This window comes from Hypanus sabinus, unplaced genomic scaffold, assembly GCF_030144855.1.
Source record: "Hypanus sabinus isolate sHypSab1 unplaced genomic scaffold, sHypSab1.hap1 scaffold_2346, whole genome shotgun sequence".
Classification (NCBI taxonomy): Eukaryota; Metazoa; Chordata; class Chondrichthyes; order Myliobatiformes; family Dasyatidae; genus Hypanus; species Hypanus sabinus.
The window spans coordinates 5,540-31,812 of NW_026780462.1; the positions used below are offsets into that span (position 1 = coordinate 5,540).

The window sequence follows — 26,273 nt, forward strand, 5'->3', positions numbered from 1 at the left end:
ACTAGGTTAATTTCCCAATACTAAATCAAGTACAGCCTCTCCTCTTGTAGGTGTATCTACTGTGTCAAGAAACCTTCCCGAACACACCTAACAAACTCCACCCCATCTAAACCCCTCTCTAGGGGTTACTTCAAAGAATTCCAACAGAATTGTTGGCCAAAATTTTCCCTAAAGGAAACCTTGCTGACTACGGCCTATCTTATTATGTGCCTCCTAGTACCCTGAGAATTTATCCTTAATAATGTAGTCTAACATCTCTCATTCACTGAGGTTGGGCTAACTGGTGTATAATTTCCTTTCAGAAACAAGGGAAAATCTGCAGATGCTGGGAATCCAAGGAACACACACAAAATGCTGGAGGAACTCAGCAGGTCATGCAGCAGCTGTGGAAAGGAGTACATTTTGGGTCAAGACGCTTCAGCTGGGCTGGAGAAAAAAAATGAGGGGTAGATTTAAAAGAGGGGAGGGGAGAGAGAAACATAACGTGACAGGTGAAACTGGGAGGAGGAGGGATGAAATAAAGAGCTGAACGGGAAAAGAGATACAAGGTCGGAGAAGGATGAGTCTGATTGGAGGAAAGTAAAGGGGAGAGGAGCTCCAGAGACTTTGGAATGTCCCGTCATGTTTCCTGTTCGTGGGTGATCGTACTCTAAACAGGAAGGGCTGTTTTTGTGAGATACAGTGTACGTCCTGGGTGGAGTCGCTGAATCCGGATGACAGCAGAGGCAGAATGAATGTAGTCTCACTGTAAAGTTCTTTATTGGTTCCTGTTTCACTTGATCTCCTCCTCAAGTTCGCCCATTCGCAGCTTCAAGCCAAGGTGAAAGTACAAGCAAGAAACAGACTTGGATCCCCATGGGCTAAAGCGCAGTCAGCACACCAGCACCGATCACTGGGTTTACACAACGAGAAACATGGGAAGCAGTGAGTTTATATCTTCAATCCGTTACTGAGACCCCCCCACCCCTACTTCTCGAGATAAAGAAGTTAAAATTTTCACATTGTATTTCAGAGTTTTCAAAGAATGGCTGTTTTCACTTTCCAACCATGGACAAGCGGTAGGTTCTCATAATCAGGTGTGAATTCGTTAACCCCTTTTAGCCAGACGCCTGACACTCTGTCTCCCTGTCTTTGTCAGGAATCTGGACACTCTGAAGGACTATTTGTGTAACTACAACCCTCCTGGGAGCTATGGAGACTGTATAAACATCCTGCTGGTCGGCATGGTGGGGGCTGGGAAATCATCCCTTATCAACACATTCCTCTCGGCTCTGGATCCACAAGGAGTGACCATGACCTGTGTCCCAACGGGGATGAATCCCCGGTCTCTCACAAAAGAGGTATACAGACTGCCGGCACTTTAATATAAACACACAGGCAGTATACGTTGCTCTATTCACTGTGAATTCACCCCACTTTCTCTGTCTTCCTGATGTCCACATCAGAGGGAGTGAGATGTCACCTCAATCCAATCTGTTGGCTGGAAAGCACCTTTCGAGGTCCCGGGCTGGGAAAGGTGCACTTAAATCCAAGTCCCTGATATCAGTGAACAATTTGCTGGGGAATTAAGAAGGGAGGGAGGCAAAATAAATTATAGACCTGAGGTCATTGGCTGGGAAAATGCTAGGCTCTATTGATTAGAATAAGGTTTCCATACACTTGGAGGCACATGACAAAATAAGCCAAAGTCAACATGATTTCCTTACCGGGAAATTTTGCCTGAAAAATCTGTTGGAATTCTTTGGGGAAATAGCAGACAGGATAGACAAAGCAGAGACAGTGGATGTTGTTTACTTGGAGTTTCAGAAGGCCTTTGACAAGGGGCCACACATGAAACTGCTGAATAAGCTAATAGCCCAGGGTATTACAGGAGAGTTACTGGCATGGAGAGATGTTTGCTGACTGGCAGGAGGTAAAAAGTAGGAATAGATGGGGATTTTCCTGGCTGTCTTCTGGTGACTAGTTGTGTTACAATCGATAACGGGAATGCTTCTATTCACATCATATGCCAAAGATTTGGAAGGTGGAATTGATTGCTCTGTGGCCAGTTTTGTGGATGAATCGAAAATAGGTGGAGGGGAAGGTAGTCTTGAGGAAGCAGGGATTTTGCAGAAGGACAGACAGATTGGGAAATGAGTGTATGTAATGTCATTTGCAATTTTCCAGTCCTTCAGAACCAATCTAGAACCTACTGTTTATTTACTACTAATGCCTCCACAATCTCTTCAGGAACCCCTTTCAGAAACTGGGCTGCAGTTCATCTGGTGCAGGTGACTTATCTACATTTAAACCTTTCCACATCCCATCACCTTCTCCCTACTAAAAGCAGATACACTCGCTCCTAGTCCCTGACTCTCTGTCATTCTACCGGTGTTTTCCACAGTGGAGGCTGACAGACAACTTATTGAGCTCATCTGCCATTTCTGTGTTCCCCATTACTTCCTCTCCTGCATTATGTTCCACTGGGCTGGTATCCATTCTTGCCTCTCTATGGCTCTAAATATCTGAAAAATCTTTTGGTATAATTTTTATATTCTTGGATAGCTTATCCTCAAATTTCATCTTTTTTCTGCTTCTGGATTTTTCAGTTGCCTTCTGCTGGTTTTTTAAATTAAACCAAATACTCTAACTTCCCAATACTTTTTGCTTCATTATATGCCCTCTCTTTTGTTTTAGTGCTGTCTTTGACTTTCCTTGTTTGACATGGTTACTTCATTACGATTCCGCCCCCTTTAGAATACTTCTCCCACTATGGGATGAATCTATGCTGCACCTTTTGAATTGCTCTCTAAAACTCCAGCCATTGCTTTTGTGTTGCCATTTCTGCTAGAGTCCCCTTCCAAACATCTTTGTCCAGCTCCTCTCTCATACCTCTGTGATTCCCTTTATTCCACTGTAAGTCAATGCATCATTTTTTGTTTTCCCTCCCAAGCCTCAAGGTGAATTCAATCATCTTATGAACCCTGCCTCCAAAGGGTCCCTTTACCTTAAACTCCCAAATCAAATCCAGTTTATTTCACAACACCTAATCCAGAATGACCTTTACCCAAGTGGATTTAACTATCAATTCCTTCTTTTGAAAACATTCCTGTTCTTTTCTCCATGGATGCTGCCTGATACACCAAGTATTCTCCACATTTTTGCTCTCTCACCTCAAGACTGTTCTTATTAATATGGTTTTCTCAGTGAACTGGAATGTTGCAGCTTGAAAGGGGTATCCAGAGATTCAGGAGAACATTGCTGCAGTCAGAGTGTGTCTGGGTCTGTATACCAAGGATTCACTTGCCCTCTCGGGGGAATGTAAACAGTTCCAGGGCAGAAAGGGAAGTGGAGTTTCCTTGTGTCATGTGACCTAGAGAAGACCAGGGAGTTCTTCCTCAGACTGGGATGTCCTGTCACTGAGGGAAAAGCATGGAGTTCTCCTGTGTCCCTGTGCATATCTTTAGCCATCCACCAATGACACAAAGCAGATCTGCAGTTGATCACCATTCCACTGTTTATGGGATCTTGCTGTGTAAGCACTGTCTGTCCTGTGTTCTACATTGCACAGAATCTCACTTTCTGTGAACGATGTCATAGAAATGTACATCTTTTTGAAAATTTACAGCTCAGATACTACAGAGCAGGGAATTTAAAGTTTTGGGATACAGCTGGATGGAACGCTCTGGAACACAATGATCAGACAATAAGAGTGTTACAGATGATCCTGGAAGGGAGAATTCCCAAAGGAACAAACGTGAGTTTCCTCCATTACTTCATACTCTTGATTTCCACAACCCATTAAACACTGAACAACCTCAGAAAGAGAAGGGAGAAATGGCTCCAAAACAAGTTTCTGATGCAACAGACGTGGTTCAGAAGATTGGGTCCATACTCTGTTCTGGATGAAGCTACAATGTAGTTTGAGAGAGGGTGACGCTCTGTAAAAGAAGTTATTCAGAAACACCAAGCAAAGAGTAACACTTGACAACACAGTGATAGTGATTAGTCCTGGAGTAACACACAGGTATGCAATGACAGGTTTGTATAGGAGTAACAGACATGGCCAGAGTGACAAGATTAGTCCTGGAGTAACACACAGGGACACAGAGACAGAGATTAGTCCTGGAGTTACACATGGGGACACAGTGACAGAAATTGTTCCTGGAGTAACACACTGGGCCAGAGAGACAGATATTAATCCTGGAGTGACACCATGACAGAAGTTGGTTGGGGAGTTCCATATCTCTCTCCTTGGTGTCTCAGCACCAGCTGTTCCCACCTCACCTGCCCTCTACACAATGTTGGGACACGTTGAGCTCTTGCCTGTGAGGGAGGACTGAGTGGTGTGCTGACATCCTCCGCATGATACAGGTCAGGAGACGGAGCAGTGATGGGGAAATAGATCAATCCCAGAAACACATGACCCCAGCATCCGCTCCACTACTAGTGAAGGTCACAGGGTCACCTGCCCCTATGATGATCCCACCCCTGCTCCAACTCACCTGGAGCAGCTCCTCCTTGTCTCCCATGTTGCCTTCTGCTGGTATCCATTTTGGACACTGTGTGGGATTTGGTGTTGGAATTTTGTGTTTGACCATGAGATCATGTCTTACTTCCACTTACTTCCAAACTGATATGAGAACAGACACACAGGAGTCAATGGCCATGGGCCAACAGAAGAAAAGTGTTGAGGTCCAGACTAGATCAGTTCTGCTTACTGACTTGGAGGTGAAGGCTGGGGTTAATGGAGTGACAGGTGGGGTGGGGGGGGGTGTTTGCTCCTGTAGGATTTTATGAGTAAAACATTCGAGAGTCATTTTATGTGCTTAACAAAATCTGCAACCCTTTACTTCCATTACAGAAAAAACAAAAAAAACTTATAATGATGTCACTATATTAGACACCATTTCTTACAGTGAACACAACAACCAAGTGAGGGTGTTCATGAGTCATGTCGAACAGTTTCTATGATAACAATATGTGCCATCTGTCACTCATTACATTCCCCTACACTCTGTCCCTGTTCCTGTTCTTATCTCTCTTCATTCGTTAAACCCACCATCCCTGGATCAGTCTGGTCAGCCATTGCTGTAATCCTTCCTTGGGTCAGGAATCCTGAACTGTGCACAAGCCTCACCAGGACCCAATATAATTGGAGCAGGTCGTCTGTACTACTGTGTGACACAGTGATGGAGCAGTTAGTAGTGCTGCCTCGCAGATCCAGTGATTCCAATTCCATCCCAGCCTCCAGAGCTGTCTGTGTGGTGTTTGCACACTCCTCCTGTGATGATGTGGGTTCCCCCCCGATGATCCTGGTTTCTGGCTCCCACATCCCAATGATGTGCAGATCATTGGGTCAATCTGCTGCTGTCATTTCCAGTGGGTTGTCAGGTTGATGGGGAGATGAGAGAGCAGGGAGAACTGACTAAGGGCAAGCATAGACTAGACTGGCTGAATGTTTGAAGGAAACAAACATGAACAAAAGCTACTGCACTCACCATTTACCTTCCGATCACCCAGTAACCTGGATACCAAACAGACGATTGTCTCTGCCACATTACTGATGGAGACTGAACAGCTCACACTCCTCAGGATTAAATTTCCCATCAGTTTACACACTGACCAAACACCTGTATCATCCTGCAGTGTGAAGGACCAAACAGTTTCTGAATCATCTGCAAACTTTGTTATCATGTCCCGATATTTAGGTAAAAATGTTGATACATTAGACAGAGGAAGGGACTGAGTATTGAAGAGCTCAGAGCAAATTCTAAACAGCTCATGGGAACAGAGGGGACTCACAATGAAAGAACTGAAAAGCAACAGTGAACTGGGGAGGCAATGCTCCCAGATGGAGATTGACAGGGACAGAGAGTCCCACTGATCCCTGAGGAAAGGGTGATTTTGGGGCCCATCTGGATCTCAGTAGATCAGTGACTGTGACCACTGGACATTGTCTGATGGGACTGGTCCCTCCAGTCAGTGTTCACCTCAGTGCTGAGTGATTGTGATCATCGGTGTTCTTGCTGCTTCCTTTGTAACCAGTTCTTCATTGTTTCACTTAGTTACACAGTTTCAATCCTGAATCGGATGTTGCCAACTATTCGATTATTCCAGAAAATGTAATTCACGGAGTCACATTTATATTTAACATCGACACCACAGACTTGATCAGTGAGGATAAAATGAAAGTGTTTCAGGAGATACAGATGATTGTGGCAGAGAAACGTAAGTGTTTTCTTTTGCTCTGTGTAACCATTGTCACCTCAACATTGCAGCTTCATATTGATATCTGGATCATCTCTCTTTTCCAGATGTTCACAGGGTTGTGATTGGGACCAAGTTTGAAACTTTAGGGATACCAGAGAAACACAATGTACGGGTTTATGAATATGAACCACTGCAGAGGAAGGTAATAATCTGTAGAATCAGAGGAGTGATATCAATATGGTATTTTTACAACGTAACGGACCCACTTTGTTAGTGTGCCGACACATCCACCATTTATTGTCCATCCTTGATCAGACTCAGACAGGTAACAGTGAACCATCATTTCAATGCCATTGTATTGATAACCACAGGAGAAACCTCAGTTCAAAGTAAATTATTATGAAATAATATAAGTGTCACCATATACAACCCTGAGATTCATTTTCCTGTGGGGATATTCAATAATCCATAGAATATTAACCATAACAGGATCAAAGAAAGGCAGCACCAACTTGAGTGTTCAACCAGTGTGCAAAAGTCAACAAACTGTGCAAATACAAAAAGAAAGAAATAATAATAAAATAAATAGCTAATCAATAAATATAAAAGACATAAGACGGAGGAGTAGAATTAGACCATTCAGCCCATTGAGTCTGCTCCGCTATTCTATAATGGCTGATCACGGATCCCACTCAACTTCATACATCTGCCTTCTTCCCAGAGCCTGTGATGCTCCAACCAATCAGGTAACAATCAATTTTTGCCTTCAATACACTCATGGACTTGGTCTCCACCTCCCTCTGTCCACAGATTCACTACTCTCCGGCTAAAAAACATCCCCCTTACCTCCATTTTACCATGAGATTAAGAGTCCCTAAAAGTGAGTCCAGTGTGTGTGGGAACATCTCAAAGAAGGGGGCAAGTGAAGTTGAGTGACATTATCCACTTTGATTCAAGAGCCTGATGATTGAGGGGTAACAACTTCCTGAACCCAGTGGAGTGAGTCTTAGGGCTCCTGTACCTTCTTTCTGATGGCAGCAGCAAGAAGAGAGCATGTCCTGGGAGGTGTGTGTCCCTGATGGTGGATGCTGCTTTCCAGTGAAATCCCCCGGTTTCCGTGGCTACGTAAGTCTTGGGAAGACACACTCCGGTACTGGCAAACCCATGAGATTGAGATGGCTCTTCCACCCCAGACCCCGGTTTGTGTGGACTCTGTGTAATTTGCTGCCCTGTTACAACTCAGTGCCAGGAAATAACAGACAGCACACTGCACACGAGTAAAGGAATTATATTGACGAATCTTCACTTACCTAAAGGGTTAGTAATGAAAAGAAAGAGACAAACAAAATTGGCTCATTATAATTAAACAGTCAAATGTTCATGAGTTGGAGCTCAACTCTTCCCCAAATTCACATTCACTGATCCTCAGTAGATCTCAGTACCTTCCTCCATCGAATCACCGTTGCCCCACCGGGTCAAATCGTATTCTTCAGCATCTTCTCCCTTCACCTCCTGCTGAACAAAGGACCCAGATCACACCGGTGTCAGACACACAACACAAAAACCCACTCCCCTCACTGGGTGGATCACATTGCAAAGCACCCATTATCCCTAACCATTACCCAAACACCGCTTCTACAGAACGACCATTACATTAGCAGTGAAACCTTTCCCAGGGTGTTGCACTCTCCCTCCAATATAATTAGTCACGTCCTCATGGTGTTGAGATTTATCACCCTGTAATACAAAGCACAATGTCCAACCCAGGTGTACATGGCAGTGACATATCTCACCAAGGGGACAGGTCCCACACTCTCTTCTCTGGGTGCGATATAGGCCAGTCTGTCTGGGGGTCTCCCAATTCTTCGAAATCTCCTTACCTTATCATCTACTTCTTCAGCTTCAGACACTCCCTGGGCTCTTTCCTGGAACCCGGGAAGCCCCCTCCCTGTCCCTTACTCATGCTTCCCAACAACTCAGATCCCTTTACTTGGCTGAACTCGGCTTCATGCCTGGTTGCTTTAGAGTCCAGCCTCCCATAATTTTCTAACTGTAAACCTACCTGTCCACTGCTTGTTCCCCCCATTTCACCTGCCTCAGTGTGACAAGGGTTGAGAATCTCTTCATCAATTATTGGGAAGTTATTGCCTTTGCAGGGCAGCATATACCACACCCTCATTTCCCCATCTTCTGAATCCGTATCACATTCAGGGGGGAAGGTCAGGTCTAGTTCTTTCTGCTTTAGTTCACCCACATCCTCGCAGAGTCCTCTTACTTGATGTACAGTCCAGGTCAAGCCCTGGATCAACACATACCTCATGCCCCAAAGGTCGAAGGTGGTTCCGATGGAGAATCTTGACAGGCCCATTCCCATCCTCTGGTTTCACCTGGAAAACTGGTACATTTGGCATCGGACTCTCCACTACATGTGGCGTGGCTGCCCAATAGTCAGCCAGCTTATGCTCCCCAGATTCTTTAGCCTCAAATTCTTTATGAGGACTTGGTCTCCAGGCGTCAGTTGGGAGAACCTAACCTTTTGATCGTGCCTCCTCTTATTTCCTTCATTCTGTTTGGTAGCTGAGACCTCAGCTGACTCATAAGCTTTTCTCAGCTCCCTTCTTATATCAGGCACATACTTCAGATAAGACTTCTGTGGTAGATCTTCCTCGCCAGACCCAAAACAGAGGTTCATGGGCATCCTTGCCTCACACCCTGCATCAGATAATATGGTGAATATCCAGTAGCTTCATTTTGTGTGCAGTTGTAGCACTGGACCAGATGTCCAACATGCTGACTCCACTTGTTCCTTTTGCTGATCTCCAAGGTTCTGAGCATGTCTAGCAAGGTATGATTAAACCTCTCAGGCTGGGGTCACCCTTTGGGTGACAAGGCATAGTCCTGGACTTCTCAACTCCAAGCATGCTCAGAAACTCATGTATGAGCCTACTCTCGAAATCCTGTTCCTGATCAATATGTATCCACCTGGGGAGGCCATAATAAATGGAATACTTCGACCACAACACTTTGGCCACTGTGGACTCCCTCTGATCCATTGTAGAGAAGGCTTATGCATATCTGGTATAGTGATCCGTAATGACAAAATCATTGACAATGCTGCAGACATCAGGATCTATTGATGGGAAATCCATGTACACTAGGTCAAGTGGCCTCACATTCTGCAAGTGGGACAATAGAGTGGATCTCGTAGGCAGCGCCTTCCTCCATATACATCAAATGTATGATTTGCAGTACTCTTCCACCTCTGGCTTCATTGAGGACCAGTGGTACCGATCCCTGAGCAATCTTTTCCACCCCCAAATGGCCAGAAACACAATCCTCTGATACATCTCAGGCAGAACTAGCTAGGAATGCCAAGGCCAGTCCGGAGGCAACAGAACCCGGTGTAGGATCTGGCTCATCAACTCTAATTTGGGCCATTCTCTCAGTAGTAAGGACACCACAGAGTGTTTCATCTTGTTCTCTTGTGCCATGTCCCCTTCCATAACCACTGACCAAACGGTGCCAATGTCCAGTTCATTTCCCTGAGCGGCTGCTACTTTCCAGGGTCTCAATTCTGGCAACTGCTTTGTCATCAGAGCCGCCAGGTTGTAGTAAGCTTGTGGAATGGCTCCATCATTAACTCCCAAATGATCTGCTGCTCAATTCCTTTCCTCTGCCTTCTGCTGTTCTGGAAAACTTTTACTCGGGGGCAGGAACACTCTCCCACTCTCTGTCCCTGTCCAGTCTTTACTGTGCGCGCTGGAACACATTGGCATCAATGTTCCTACTTCTTGACTGGTACTTCAGGCTGTAATCATTGGCAGAAAACACTGCCATCGCCCATGGCATACGATTTTGCTGAGGTCAGGATATAACTTAATGGGTTGTCGTCCATCCTCATCTCAAACTTGACTCCTTATAGTCACTAGCTGGTCCACCACAGCTCACTTCAAGTTGTGTGGGGGTAGTTTCACTCAAAGGGTGACAGACTCTGGCTGACAGGTCTTAACCCTGGGCCATGATCCTGATACAGAACACCCCTTAGCTCTCTCTGCTGGCATCCATATGCAGAACATATGGCAATCCGGGGTCTGTAAAATCCAGTCAGCAGCTCCTTCAGCAACTGAGAGGCCTTTTCACATTTCACATCCCATCTTGCACCAAAAGAGTCTGAAGTGCTAAGATAATCTTTACAATCTCCTTTCGTGCTCCTTCCTTTCTTCCCCAAGGGAGGGTAACCACACAGAAGCTGATTTAAAGGGCGACTCTCTTTAGATTAGCCCTTCATGAACCTTCGATAGTACCCACAGAACCCAAGCAATGATCAAAGGGCACTCACAGTCTGGGGCCTTGGCCATGTGGTCACTGCCTCGATCTTAGTCTGATCCATAATTACTCCATCCCATGAGACTATATGCCCAACAGAGCTAACAGATGTCTTGCAGCACTGGCACCTGTCCAGGGAATGTTTTAACCCTTTAGCTTTTAGTTGGCCCAGAAACTTCAGTAGCCTCACTTCATGTTCTTGCATGGTGGACCCCAGCACTGAGATTATCCAGGTGCAGCAACACCTCAAGAAAGTTCATGTCCCCCACTGTTTTCTCTGTGACATGCTGGCAATTCACCCTGGCTCTCAATAAGCCCTGAGGCATCCTTTCAAACTGGAAGAATCCCAGGGGACATATAAATGCCATCTTCCCTTTGTCAGCCTCACTCATGGAGATCTGGTAATGGCCACTCCCCAAGTCCAGCACACTGAACCACTTCGCACCACTCAGGCAGGCCAATGTGTCCTTGATTCTTCGGACTGTATATTGGTCAGGGACTGTATGCCTATTCAGAGTCTAATAGTCCACATACATCCATACTTTCCCATTCTTCCCCAACTATTGGAGATCCATAGGGTCTTCCGGACTCTTCCTTCAACTTCTGCAGATGCTACCAAACATCTTCCACCCCTGCAGGCACCAGTCGCCGTGACCTTTCTCTGAACGAGGTATCCTCTTTCACCTGGATGGTGTGGTGAGTGCTCTTGGAACAACCTACATGAAACTCGTCAGTAGAAAAGACATCTTCCAGTTTCGACATCTTCTCTATCTAGCTTTTCTTCCAATCTCAAGGTAGTGGGGAATCCACAAAGTTGAATGTCTCAGTGGTCAACTTTCCCTTTCTCAGAGAGAGTTTGCCTCCCCGGCTTGTTTCACAGGAACACTAGACATTACCATCACTAGAAAGAGTTGAGCCATTAACTTGACCCGCCTGAGGGTGACCTCCGTCTCTGAGGTTTTCCTGACAATCACTGTCACACTGTTCACCTGTACAAACAGGGCTTCTGCAGTTTCCTTTCCCTAGTCCGTCCCCTCAGAAGGTCCAACTCCTTGTCGGCTTTGTCTTGCAGGGTGGCCATACCTGCCAATAACAACTAGGACATCTCAGTTGTAAACTATGCCGTGAGTTCTTTTACCACCCCTGGGGTGGGCTATCAAGGATCTCTTCAGTAATGGGGAATACTACCGATGACTGTATCCTGCTGACAGAAAGCTTCCACACCTCTGTTGCATCCTCCTCCTCTCTTACTTCTCTAATCAGCTTGACAAACGAGGGAGGGGGACACGTTTTACGAGATATTCGGAGACCCTAGGCGATCGTCCCTGTGACTGTGCGTCTTTTGCCACTTGGTCCATTCTAAACTGATTCACCTTAAATGGACTCCCGATGCTGCAAGCAACTCGGCTGCCTCTCTGGCCGAGAAATGTAAGCAAAAAGTTTCTCCCCCATCTCCATTGTCCAAAGCCCAGTCATAAGCTCCACTGGGCTTCCCGTTGCACCAAAAACATTTACTAGCCCTTGCTTGTAGCCCACAGAAGTAGCAAAGGGGTACTTTAATGATCTCACTACGTTATCAGACTCTTTACCAGTTGCTGTCTTTTTACATTATCAGCGCTCTGGCACTGATCCAGCATCTCAGAGATCTGCTCTTCCCAAGTCGCATACTCCCCTTCCCCGACGGGGGTGGGCGTTATTCCCAAGAAAATCCTCTGCCTACGATAACTGGCACTTTGCACCTGGGCACTTTGCCATTTATTTGCCATGGAGGTAAAGGCTGATACCAACTCAGAATGCTCAGCCCTCACTGGAGGACTCATTAGAACTTCCACTTCAGACCACTCATTCCCCTCGCTCCACAGAAATGAGAGCAACTTGTCTTTAAAGTCTCCGCCCCAGCTACAGAAACTCAGCTTCCAATTTGGCACACTTGCCTATACTCCCCTCCTCCTGGAAAGTAAGGATGGCCCATAGCCCCCCTCCCTCTTCCTGGGCCCCAATAAAACCGGGCAGATCCACTGCCGTTACCTCAATGAGTGTCTGAACTAAAACAAAGTTGTTGCTTGCAATTTTGACAAACCACCGTTCCATGATCATAACTGATCCTAATGGTTTAACGGTACACAGAGTCCTCATTAACAATTCATTGGGGATACAAATGTCTACCCCACTCAATACACACACATTCGTTACTGGTAACCCCGTGGATTTGCACCACCACTCTACCCCTGCAGTGTTCATAACCAAATACTGTAATCACATTACCAGACAAGAGGTTAGCACAGGCTTAAACACACAACCCACTGGATCAATACTCAGGGCAATCACACAACATCCAACAAAATCGATCCCGGACGATAACTCCACAATGAGACCCTGTGGTTTCCTTGGCTGCATAAGTCGAGGGAAGCCACTCTCCAGTCCCACCAAACCCATGAGACTGAGACGGCTTTACCACACGAAACCCCAGTTTGTGTGGATGCTGTGTAATTTGCTAACCTGTTACAAATTAGTGCCATGAAATAACAGACAGTACACCAAATACAATACAGGGTATTATATTTATGAATCTTAACTAAATGGTCAGTAAAGAAAAACAAAAAGAAGTTGAGTGATGTTAGTTAAGAGCCTGATGACTGAGGGGTAATAACTTCCTGAATCCAGTGGAATGAGTCTTGCTAGTGTTGTAGGATTCTCCATTCAAGGGCATTGGTGTTTCCACACCAGGCTGTGATTCAGCCAGTAGGTATACTTGCCAGTACACAACCATAGAAGCTTGTCAAAGTTTTAGATGTCATATCAAATCTTCGCAAACTTCTAGCAAGTAGAGGTGCTGCTGTGCTTTGTTTGTAAACACACTTAATTTTTGGGCTCAGAACAGGGTCTCTGAAATAGTAACATTGAGGAATTTAAAGTTGCGGAAGCTCTCCATCTCTGAACCCCGAAGAGGACTGGCTCATGGACCTCTGGTTCCCTCCTTTTGAAGTTAGTACTCAGTTCCTTGTTGTTGCTGACATTGGTGTGGGAAACATAGCACCCATCTGTAAATAGCATGATCCCACTGACAGCAGAGGAGTGATCACTGGAGGTAAACACGGGAGGCAGTAGGGGGTCACTGGGTCTCTCTATCCTGACAAATTCACTATGATTCAGCTGATCTGACTCGGACCTCATCTCCTTCTGTCCCAGTTCCCTGCACTCTTGACCCCCAAACTTTCAAACACTTATCCAGTGGGTAGGTGACCAAAACCGAAGACAATACTCCAAATTAGGCTTACAGTCAGAGAGTCATAGAAAAATACAGCACAGGAACAGACCCTTCACCCCATATAATCAGTGTTGAACCATTTAAAATGCCTACCCCCATTGACCTGAACCATGGCCTTCCATACTCCTACCATCCATGTACCGATCCAAACTTTTCTTAAATGTTGAAATCGAGCTTGTACGCATCACTTGTGCTGACAGCTCGTTACACATTCTCAGAACCTCTAAGTGAAAATGTTTCCCCTCATGTTTCGTGTCTGTGAGCTTCATGGTGATTTATCCCGCTCCATGATGAACTATGGGCCTTCTCCAGCTGCTCCGGGTTTCAGGTCTATGGACTCCATTTGGTTCGGAATGCTGTCCCTTGCTTTTATTGTTTACATGACTTCTGTGTTTTCCTCCTCTTTCTCTGCACACTGGAAGTTGGTCTTTTTTTAATTGTATTTGCAAGTTTGTTGCTTCGTGGCTGCAAACAGATGAATCTGAGGGTTGTATAATTTATGCATACTTTGACAATAAATGTACGTTGAATCCTTTGAATGCCCGAAGTTCATCTACCTTTCCTACAATACTCCCTGCATTGAAATATACAAAACTCAGAACATTAGTCCCACCATGGTCAACCTTTTGATTCCTGACCTGGTGTGTAGGCTCAGCAACATCTTTCCCCACAACCACTCCACTATCTGTTCAGGCGCTTTGGTTCCCATCCTGTGTAGTTCTAGTTTAAGCACCACCCCACCCCCCTTTCCACATTAGCAAATCTTCCTGCTAGGATATTCATTCCCCTAGTTCAGTGGCAAACCATCCCATCTGTACAGGTCCCACCTTCCCTGGAAGAGAGCCCAATGATCCAATAATCTGAAGCCCTCCTCCTCCTGCACCATCTCCTTAGCCACGTGTTAAACTCTATTACTCAGGCTTTACTTTGTGCTGCCTCATTTTACTGAAATTTTCTGCCCCCTCCTGCCACACTTTGTTTGTCAAATCCCCCCTCACTCCTCTGTGCCACCACTCTCTCACTTCCTCTTCAGTTATTAATAATTCTGCCCTTTGACCCCTCCCCTTTCTGTCTAGTCTGAAGCCTGGTCTACACAGTATTCACGTGATTCCCCAGGACACTGGCCACAACACAGTTCAGCTGAAGCTCATCCCAATGGAACAGCTCTCTCTGTCTCTGTTACTGCTACCATTGCCCGTGAATCTGAAGCCTGTGGAGTTTATAATTCCATGAATACCCTCTCTCTCCTTCCTTTCCCTCAGTTTCAGAATTTGGCGGAACGTACCGGGATGGACAGGCGTTCCATGTTTGTGGTTTCGAATCAGTGGAAAGGTGGTCATATTGAGATGATACAATGCATCCTGGCCCTGTATGTTCTGGATAATATGGTCAGAAACATTGACCGACTTCTCAAAGCAGTGCAATGATCACAGATGACCTTGTCCAGAGCTGTGAATCTGATCCAGTTTCAGGAGCACAGACAGTGCTGTGGGATTGATGTTTTTATTGTTTTCCCTGTAGTTTTAGCATTCTTTATGCTTGTTTATATATTTGTACAATCAATTGTTTGTCTGTAGACTTTTAGTAACTTGTTGCATTAGTAGTTCCATTCTTCTGTAGTTTGTATCCTTGCAAAGTTGAAGGGCGAATCAGTTAGTATCTGCTGAGAGGTTTTCTCAAATAAACTGGCCCAGAGCACTTGGCAGAATAAAAGCAAACCATGTGCTCATGGTCTTTTGTTACAGCCAGTCACTGTTGCAATCAGTCACAGTAACAACTGGTCACAGTTACAGTCACACTTATAGTGTTCAGAGCTACAGTAATTCATTGTTAAAGATTGCCACATTTGCAGTCAGTCGTATTTACGGATGGTCACTGTTACAGCTAGTCACTGTACAGTCAGTCACTGTTACAGCTAGTCACTGGTACAGCCAATTACTGTGACAGCCGGTCATAATTACAAGTGGTCAGTTCCAGCCCGTCACTCATACTGCTGGTCACTGCCCAGCCAGTCATAGTTACAGCCAATCACAGATACAGTGGTCACAGTTACAGTCTGTCCTGCTATAGCAAATCACAGCTATATCAGTCACAGTTACAACCTGTAACTTTTACAGCCAGTCACTGTTAGAGCTGGTCACATTTACAGCTGTCACTGCAACAGGCAGTCACTGTTCAATGATTCACAGTTACAGCCAGTCCCTGCTACAGCAGGTCACAGTTATTGCTGTCACAGTTAAAGTGAGTAACTTTTACAGCCAGTCACAGTTAGGGTGGTCACATTTACAGCCAGTCACAATTAAAGCCTGTGACATTTAGAGTCATCACAGTTTGAGCCAATCTCAGTTAGAGTGGCCACAGTTAGAGCCTGTTACAGTTAGAGCCATTCACAGCAAACACTTATGTCAGCAGCTTCTTCAGCGACCAAAGGGCCTCTTCACATTTTGTATCCCATCTCACTCCAAAATGCTCTGAAGGGCCAAGATAATCTTCACCCTCCTCTCCTTTTGTTCTCATTTCAGTTCAGTTCATTTTCATTTTATTGTCATTTAGAAACCACAAATGCAATGCAGTTAAAAAATGAGACAACATTCCTCCAGAATGATATCACAAAAGCACATGACAAAACAGACGACACAAGAAAATCCACATAACGTTTGCTAATCCCCAATCCAGAGTCCGGAGAGGCTGCTGCGTTTCAACATTGCGCTACCACCTTAGCGCATTCCCCAGAAAGGAGCTCCAAATCCACCAGACAAAGCAAGACTACCCAGACACACCAAGTCAGGAGACCAACTCTACCACCCAACAAACCAAAAACTAAAGCTACAAGACCTACACAAAACCACATAGTTACATTTAGTTATAGTTAACATATAGTTACAACAGTTCAGACAATACCATAATTGATAAAAGAATAACTGAGAAAAAAACCATGTAATTATAACATACAGTTACACCAGTGCAAAGCAATACCATAGTTTGATAAATAGCAGACAGTGGGCACGATAAAAAAAAAGTCACTAAGTCCCAACATCTCTTGCAGAAGGAAGAAAAACTCTTCCTGCCATGAACCTCCAGCACAGCAAACTTGCCGATGCAACACCCTGGAAGCACCCGACCACAGCCAACTCTGAGTCCGTCCAAAAACTTTGAGCCTCCGACCAACCCCCCCGACACCGAGCACTGAGCACCATCTCTGCTGAGCGCTTCGACCTCGGCCCCAGCCACCAAGCAACAGGCAAAGCGGAGGATTCCGGGGCCTTCCTCCCAGAGATTTTTAGGTTGCATAGTAGCAGCAGCAGTGAAACAGGCATTTCAGAAGTTTCACCAGATGTTCCTTCGTGCTTCTCACATCCATCTCCATCAAGTCAGGATTGTACACGACTTCCTACTTGACAGATAACAGATATTCATCCTGGAGTGGCCGCTGTACGCTGCGTCATGCCACCATCTTCTCTCTTCCCCATAAGCTAATATAAAGGGTGACTCACTTTAGGGTAGTCCTTCACGAACCTCCAATAATATCCACAGAAAGCAATGAATGAGCACACAGCACTCACAGTCTGGGACTTTGACCATGTTGGCACCACCTCTATCGTAGACAGATCTGTAGCTACTCCATCCCCTGAGACTATATGTCCAACATAGCTGACAGACGTCTTGCAGAACTGACACTTGTCCAGGGAAAGTTTTAACTTGTCCAGGGAAGGCCCAGCACCTTCAGTAGCCTTGCTTGATGTTTTTGCATGGTGGACCTGAACAATATGAGGTCATCCAGATACACCAATACCTCAAGCAATTTCATATCCCACACTGTTTTTCTATGACACACTGGAAATTTGCAGGGGCTCCTGATTAGCCACAGAGCATCCTTTTGAACTGGAAGAATGCCAGTGGACATAGAAATGCCATCTTCTCTTTGTCAACCTCACTCATGAGGATTTGATAATACCCACCCCTCAAGTCCATCACTCTGAACCACTTCACACCTTTCAGACAGGGTAGCACATCTTCGATCCACAAATGCTGCCAAACATCTTCCACCTCTGCAGTCAACTGCTGCTACCTTTCTCTGAGTGGGGTGTCCTCAGTCACCCAGATGGTGTGGTGAGTGCTCTTGGAACAACTCATATCAAACATGTCAGTAGAAAAGACACCTTCCAGCTTCAATAGTTTTTCTATCAACCTCCTCTTCCAACCTTCCAGTACCAGGGAGTCCTCAGAGTTGAATGACTCAGCAGTCAAATTTCCCTTTTTCGGAGAGAGTTTCTCCCTATCTTGTCTCACAGGGATACGAGACATTACCGTCACCAGGAAGAGATGCACCAGGGACATCCCCCGTTTGAAGGAGCCCTCCCTCTTTGTAGTGTTCCACTCAAGAATAGTTTGTACTAGATGTGAGATCTGACACCTGGATGGCAACATACCATTTGCAAGTCTGCTTTGTGTCTGCAGAATCTTCTGTCTGCTTCCTCAGCTGATGAGCTGCCCCATTACTATCGCACTCTTCTGTTAAAAGGTGCCTTACACGGTAACCAGTGGCAGAGACTCCAGGGAGCAACTACTGAAGAAGATCACAAGATCACAAGATCACAAGACAAAGGAGCAGAAGTAGGCCATTCAGCCCATTAAGTCTGCTCCGCCACTCCACCATGAGCTAAACTATTCTCCCTTCTACTTCCAATTTCTGGCTTTTTCCCCATATCCCTTGATACCCTGACTAATTAGATACCTATTAATCTCCTCCTTAAACACCCTCAATGAGTGGGTCTCCACAGCTGTATGTGGCACCAAAATCCATGAATCCACGACCCGCTGGCTAAAATAAATTCTCCTCATCTCTGTCTTAAATAGGTACCCTCTAATTCTATGACTGTGACCTCTTGTCCTGGACTCACCCACCAAGGGAAACAGCCTTTCCACATCCACTCTGTCCAACCCTTTCAACATTCGAAATGTTTCTATGAGATCCCCTCTCATTCTTCTATACACTAATGAGTACAATCCAAGAGCGGAAAACACTCCTCATATGTTAGTCCCTGCATTCCAGAAATCATCCTCGTGAATCTTCTCTGAACTCTCTCCAACATCAGCACATCCTTTCTAAGATGTGGGCCCAAAACTGCACACAGTATTCCATATGGGGTCTGACCAGTGCGCTATAGAGCCTCATCAACACCTCCTTACTCTTATACACTATTCCTGATTATAAAGACCCTAAGTCAGTGATTCAGAAAAAGATCTCGATGCATCACTTCCTGGCAAGGTTCAGGAAGAGTCTTAATACACATCATGGATACCGAGACCAAACTAAGGAGTTACACAATGAAAATACTGGTGAAACTAAAGGGTTAATCAAGATTGGGTTTATTATTAGCGACATATGTTGTGAAATTTGTTGGTTTGTGGCAGCAGTACAATGCAAGACACAAACATTACTGTAAATTACACTAAATAAATACATTGTGCAAAAAAGGAATAGTGGGGCAGTGTTCATGGGTTCATGGACCATTCAGAATTCTGATGACTGGAGAAGAAGCTGTTACTGAATGGCTGAGTGCGGGTCTTCAAGGTCCTGGACCTTCTCCCTGACGGCAGTACCGAGCAGAGAGAGTGTCCTGGGTGGTGAGGGTCCTTAATGATGGATGCTTGAGACACCGCCTTTCAAGAACGTCCTCGAAGATGAGGGAACTTGTGTCCATGATGGAGCTTTGTGAATGGGTATTTTTTGAAATAAGATAGAGAATATCTTTGTTCAAACAAATCTCGATTAATAAAGTATAGTTGTTAGGCAAAGTAATTGTCTCGTGTGCTGCATTAATGTAAATAGTAACAATTTTAGAACACTGTTCACCTCCACTCAGTTTAAAACAGACCCTCCCCACCCTGTTCACCTAAAATAAACTTCCCTGTGGCCAGCCATCTTATGTTTCATCCCCAGTCCTGTTCTGACATGTTTGTCCATGGCCTCTGCTTCTACCACAATGAGGCTTCTCTCAGTCTGGAAGAGCAACACCTCATATTTCATCTGGGTAACCTCTGATGGAGTGAACGATATGTCCTTCCGATATACTTTTTTCTTTTCCCTCCCCTTACCCCTTCTTCTATTCCCCACACTGGATTCTCACCTGCTCTCATCGGCCTATCACCTCCACCGGGTGCCCTATTCTTCCCTTTCTCCCATGGTCCATTCTCCCCTCCTATCAGATACCTTTTTCTCCAGGCCTTCATCTTTCCAACTCACCTGTCTTCTTAAAACTTGTCCTCTTTCTCCCACCCGCCCACCTTTTTATTCTGGCATCTTCCCTTCCTTTCCAGTCTTGATGAATGGTCATGGCCCAAAAATCAATTGTTTATTCATTTTCATACATACTGTCTGATCTGCTGAGTTCCTTCAACATTTTGTGCCTATTGTTCTGGATTTCCAGCATCTGCAGAATCTCTTGTGTTTATGAAAAAGACCCATTTATTCCATCTCTAGTTTCCATGAAGAAGTCAATTTTCCATTCATGCCAACACAATTCCTCTTAAGTGGCTGTTGTCAGATAGAATTTGGAAATCTAAATGCTGGTTATCCTTTCTGAGAAATGTCCTCATTATTCCAGGAGAGATTGAAGAAGGGGCTTTTCTTCAGGGAACATCAAAGGGAAGTTGAATAGAAAATGACAGGGCTCTGGGTAGTGAATATTGGGCTGATGTTCTTTTTCGGTGGAGGGGTCAAGGACAGAGGTCACAAATATAAAAGGGAACAGAGCTAGAGGTGAAATGAGAAAAATCCTTTTATGTTGTGCCAGTTCAATGGAATCAACAATCCACAATCAGCAAAGGGGGCTATGAGGTCAGTTCCTGAATGGTTTCCTGGAGCAGTGTATCATGAAACCAACCCGGGCTCTTGGATCTGGTCATCACTAATGGGGCAAAGTGTGTATAAATTGGAATTGGTTTGTTCTTGTCACATGTACCAAGATACAGAGTAAAGCTTATTTTTGCAAACTGTTCATACAGATCAGATTCATTACACAGAGCATTGAGGTTATTCAGGGAAAAACAATAACAGAATGCAGAGTGAAGTGAGGCAGCAACAGAAGCAGAGAGTCATGCAGTTAGACAATAAGGTGCAAGTTCAGACTGAGTTAGATCGTGAAGTCAAAAGTCCAACTTTTTACACTAGGGGACCATTTAACAGCTTCATATAGGAACTACCCTTGAGCCTGGAGGAATGTGGGTTTAGGTTTTCTATCTTCAGGCTGATATGGAGATGGGGAGAAGATAAAATGTCCAGGTAGCTGGGTCTTTGAAAATGTTGGCTTTTTCTGAAGGCAGCAATAAGGGGAGACAGAGTTAATGGATGGAAATCGGTTTCTGTGATGTGCTGAGCTGTGTCACAACTCTGCAGTTTGTTTCAGTCATGGGCAGAGATACCAAGCCACGATCTTGTGGATAGGACGCTTTCTGCTGTGCATTGATAAAATTGGTGAGTGTCGAGCGGGACATACTAAGTTTCTTTTACCTCCTGAGGAAGTCGAGGTGCTGGTGAACATTCGTCCCTGTGATGTCTGTGTGGTTGGACCTTGACTGGCTTTTGAAGATGTTCACTCATAGGGAAATGAGATTATTAACCCTCTGAACCTCAGAAACTTCCATGTAGGGAGGGACATATGGTCTGCACCCTTCCCTTTCCTAAATGTAATGATCTTCTGTTTGGCTGACACTGAGGAAAGGCATAACACCATGTAATTAAGCTCTATATCTCCTTACAGTACTGTAATCCATCGTACTTTGTCCTCATTGAATATAATACTCAGAACCACAGTGACTTGGAACATATGTAGTTTCCCAAGTGTGTTAAGACCATAAGACATAGGAGCAGAATTAGTCCATTCGGCCCATTAAGTCTCCTCCACTATTCCATCATGGCTGATTATGATCCTTCTCAACCCCATTCGTCTGCTGTCTCCTGTAGCCTTTAATGCCCTGACTAATCAAGAACCCATCAACTTCCACTTTAAGTATACCCAGTGACTTGGAATCCAAAGTTGTTTATGGCAAATCCACTCTATCTATCCCATAAAATTCGACAGGTCTCAAGGAGACACGCTGCTTCATTCTCCAGAGAATACAGGCCCAGAGCTATGTATTTGAATTCCCAGCTCCTCAAACATTAACCATTTCATTCCCTGAAGCATTCTCAAGAATTTCCTCTGTGTACTTTCAAATGCCAGCAAATCTTCCAGCTTAATATGGTTCTGGTGAAGCACAACGCTGACTTGTTGACAACATATACAACTATTTACTATTTTATTAATCACTTTTTTGTTGAGAATGATCACTTTAATCAACAGCCCGTAATTTCTTTGTCAGAGTTATGTCTTTGCTATGCCTGTATAATCCGTCATTTTTGGTGTAAACTGAAGTCTTAAAGCTACAGGATTGTTGCAGTGTGGCATGAACAGGCTCAATTGATGCAGTGGAGCTCTCAACTCTCTTTTACTCTTTATGTGCACAGAAAAAAAGCTTTTGCACTTTGGGAACAATTGTCATCAGTCTGTACATAGAAGAGCAATATTGGGAAATTACGTTGTAACATTATAAACTACTGGCTATCCTGCTCTTGGGGGGCTCTGTGCAGTTCTGGTCTCCATTCTGTAGCAAGGATCAGTTCCACTAGACAGAGTGCAGAGGAGATTCATCAGGATGTTGCCTGCAGTGGGACACTTTAGTTAAGGCAAAGCTTATAGCTGGGTCTGTTTTCACTGGGGGTGAAGGATCTGAGGAGGACTCGATGTGCTGAATGGCTTAATTCTGCTCCTACGTCTTATGGTCTTATATAGGATATAAGGTGGATAGATAGGGTGAAAATTCAGTTTTGTTTCTCTTTACCATGAGCAATCTCAACAACAATGGTGTGCAAGGTAAAGGGGGTTCAAATGTGAAAAAAGGCAGTTTATCTTTATACGAATACTCACTGATACCTAGAAAATGATATCAGAAGAGGTGTTGGAATCACTTCATTTAAGAGGCATCTGGACGGACATTTAAATGAGGCAATTCAGCAAGATAGAGAAGTTGGGATTAGTGTAGATGGTCATAAATTGTCAGCTTGGGTGTGGTGGGTTGAAAGGCCCATGTAATCACCGATCTGGGTTCGATTCCCATCACTGCCTGTTAGCAGTTTGTATGATCTCCCTATGGCCATGTGGGTTTGAAAGAAATAATTAGCCGTGATGGAAAGGCACAGATTTGACAGGCCAAATAGCCTGATACTGCTCCTATGACGTATGTTCTTATGGGTGTGTTAATGAACGTAGTAAGTTGCTTGTGATTGGGTTAGAGATAATTCGCAGTAGATTGGGGGTTGCTAGGCATTGTGGTTTGAAGAGCTGAAAGAACCAAGTCTGTTCTGTATCTCTAAATGAATAAGGAAGTAGTGGCACTGCTGTATTATCTTTGAAATTGCACTTCTGTGTTGGACCTAGGGGAGGTCCTCTGAAATGATAGCACCAGGTAATTTAAAGTTGCTGACCTACTCCACCTCTGACACCCTGATGAAGTCTGTCTCGTGGATCTCTGTTTTCCTTCTCCTGCAGTCAGTAATCAGTTCCCTAGTGTGCTGAAATTGAGAGGTTGTTGTGGCACCACTCAGCCAGATTTTCAATCACTCTCCGATATGCTAACTCATCACCACCTTTGATTTGTCTAATGACACTGGTGTTATCGGCCAGCTAGTCCAGTACTGTAACCACTATGGCTACAGTAACCTAGATAACTAATACATGGACACGTGTATTATTTAACTAGTTTACTGTAGCCATAGAACATCTACCTACATCTACCCCATTGACTCCATTCTGTCTGCTAGGACAGGCTCTTTATTCCATCTGCATTTTCTCATCTAGAAAGAGAACTCAGAGGCAACCTCTTCACACAGTATGTATATGGAACAAGCTGCCGGGAATTATTATATGGGCTGCTAAGGAGCATTTTAAATGCAGCTTTCCCTGCAGCACACCATGCTGACAACACCTGTACCACTGGCATGTACTCTTACGATGCCCCCCTCGCCTGCACCTCCCACAGCCACTCACATAACTTCCTCTCTGCTGGAACGCTGCTCTTAATCCACTGAGTTATAAACTGAAGTAGTTGTGGCCATTTCTCTGGCATTTCATGCTTCACGATGATTGCAGTCAGCTGAGCCTCTGCGTGCCGAACCTTCTGCCTGGAAAAGGGAATGAAAAGAATGTGAGGAAGTGCTGGCTTCAGCTTCCCTAGATAACTCCCTCATGGTGATGTATCAAGACTAGAGCTCTTTGACAGACTGAGCTCCCATCACACGCTCCGAGTGGATAGGCACAGAGTGCAGAAACAGAACTGGTCTCATTCCATTGAAACCTGCCTTCCTCAACTTGACTACTCTACTGGCACATTCAATATGACAGTCCATGTTAATACTGATGATTAAGATTGCTGTTCTCCAGATCTTCACTGAAACGTCTCTCTGCTTCTTTCCCACTCTATGTCTAAACCGAGGTAATACAGAAGTAACTACATGTTCAGCACAGCTTTGTGGGCCAAAGGGTCTGTATTGTGCTGTAAGTTTTCTATTTTTCTATGTTTCTATGACAAATCTGTTGGAATTTGAGGAGATAATAAGCAAAATAGATAAAGGGGAATCAGTGGAGTCTGTTTACTTGGAATTTCAGAAGACTTGGCAAAGTGCCATAAATGTTGCTGCTAAAAAGATAAGATTGGGTGGTAGTACAGGAAAGATAATAACATGGATGGAAGTTTGAATGACTGGCAAGAAGCAGAGAGGGAATAAAGGGGGCCTTATATAATTGGCTGCCAGTGACTAGCGGTGTCTCACAGTGTCAGGGTTGGGTCCATTTTTTTTTACAAGTTACATGTCAATGATTTGGATGATGGAATTTGTGGCTTTGTGGCCAAGTTTTCAGACAATATGAAAGTAGTTGAGGGGTCAGGAAGTGTAGAGGAAACAGGAAATGTGCAGAAAGATCTAGAAGGGACCGAGGGAATACAGCGCAGGGAAGCGAATGTTTATGCATTTAGGCAGGAGGAATAAAAGCATCAATTACTTTTTAAAGAGGGAGCAAATTTGGAAATCAGAGGTGCAAGGGGCTTTGGGAGTCATCGTCCTGGATTCTCTGAAGGTTAACTTGCAGCCTGAGTCGCTCGTGAGGAAGGAAAATGCAATGTTAGCATTTGTTTGAAAAGGACTAGAATACAAAAGCAAGGAAGTAATGCTGATGCTTTATAAAGCACTGATCAGACCACACTGGGGAATTCTGAGCTGTTCTATGCCCCTTATATAACAAAGGATGTGCTGGCATTAGAGAGGGTCCAGATGAGGTTCATGAGAGGGATTCCAGGAATGAAAGTGTTAATTTATGAGGAGTGTTTGATGTCTCTGGGCCTGTACCCAGTGGAGTTTAGACAAATGAAGAAGGATCTCATATCAACCAATGGAATATTGAAAGGCCTAGATTGCTGGATTTGAGAAAGATGATTCCTAATGTGAATGAATCTAGGACCAGAGCACACAGCCTCATAACAGAACAAAGATGAAGAGGAATTTGTTGAGCCAGAAGGTGGTGAATCTGTGGAATTCTTTACTACAGATGGTGTGGAGACCAAGTCATTGGGTATATTTAAAATGGAGCTTGACAGGTTCTTGATTAGTTGGGTGTCAATGGTTGTGAGGGATAATTAATCAGCTGATGGAATGGCAGAGCAGACTCGATGGGCCGAATGTCCTCATTCTCCTTCTGTGTCCTGTGGTCTAATCTAAAAGAATAGATGAGTGTTCTGTTGAGTGTTCTGTCTTGTTTTCAGCCTTCACTCACATTTCTTCAACTATACATATCTTTGTTGTGTATTTAGTATTTCAGTTACACTCAATTCAATTCAATATATTTGACTAATCTAGTAAATATATAGGTTGATTAAACATTCTTGTTTGTTTAAATAATCCAGTATGGGTTATATGTATAAATACATGAATTACATAAATTACACTGCCACGTAATACGTGCTTGCCTTGCTTATAGTCAGCACAAAGTTAGACACACTTTCAGACTCCGGTATCTTCCTTTGAATTAGTTTAAAATTTTGAAGTTACAAGACATAACACTGGTGACGAGGTATTTTTGAAACAAACGTGAGATGGTTATCAACCTGCTGAACTGCAATGAGACATTCAAACTGTTATGGTTTGTAATTTCAAAACATTCAACTAATTCGACAAGAGACACGGGAGTCTGGGGCTATGGGTCTGACTTTGTGTTTTAGTTTAAGTGAGACGTGCATATATCACGTGGTAATGAAGTGACCTATGAAATTCATATATTTATACATACCACTCATAATGAATTGTGTAAAAGGACAAGAACACTTTGTCAACAAAATATATATATTATATACATAATTACTCAAATATTATGAAACTCCAACTCAAGAGAGAATG

At 44.3% G+C, this 26,273-nt stretch overlaps 1 protein-coding gene across 2 annotated transcripts; it reads left to right on the forward strand.

Moving 5' to 3' along the window:
* The first annotated feature begins 708 nt into the window (after nucleotides 1-708).
* LOC132387917 (interferon-induced protein 44-like) lies at nucleotides 709-19,570 on the forward strand. 2 transcript variants are annotated; one of them, XM_059960234.1, is made up of 7 exons: nucleotides 709-924; nucleotides 1,013-1,058; nucleotides 1,139-1,340; nucleotides 3,608-3,736; nucleotides 6,048-6,210; nucleotides 6,297-6,394; nucleotides 16,833-19,570. In XM_059960234.1, exons 1-7 carry the CDS (start codon nucleotides 915-917, stop codon nucleotides 16,857-16,859), a joined length of 675 nt encoding a protein of 224 aa, XP_059816217.1. In that variant the 5' UTR covers nucleotides 709-914; the 3' UTR covers nucleotides 16,860-19,570. The 2 variants fall into 2 exon arrangements, with proteins under 2 accessions (XP_059816217.1, XP_059816216.1); XM_059960233.1 differs by lacking the exon at nucleotides 16,833-19,570 and adding an exon at nucleotides 15,049-16,280.
* Nucleotides 19,571-26,273: the final 6,703 nt, after the last annotated feature.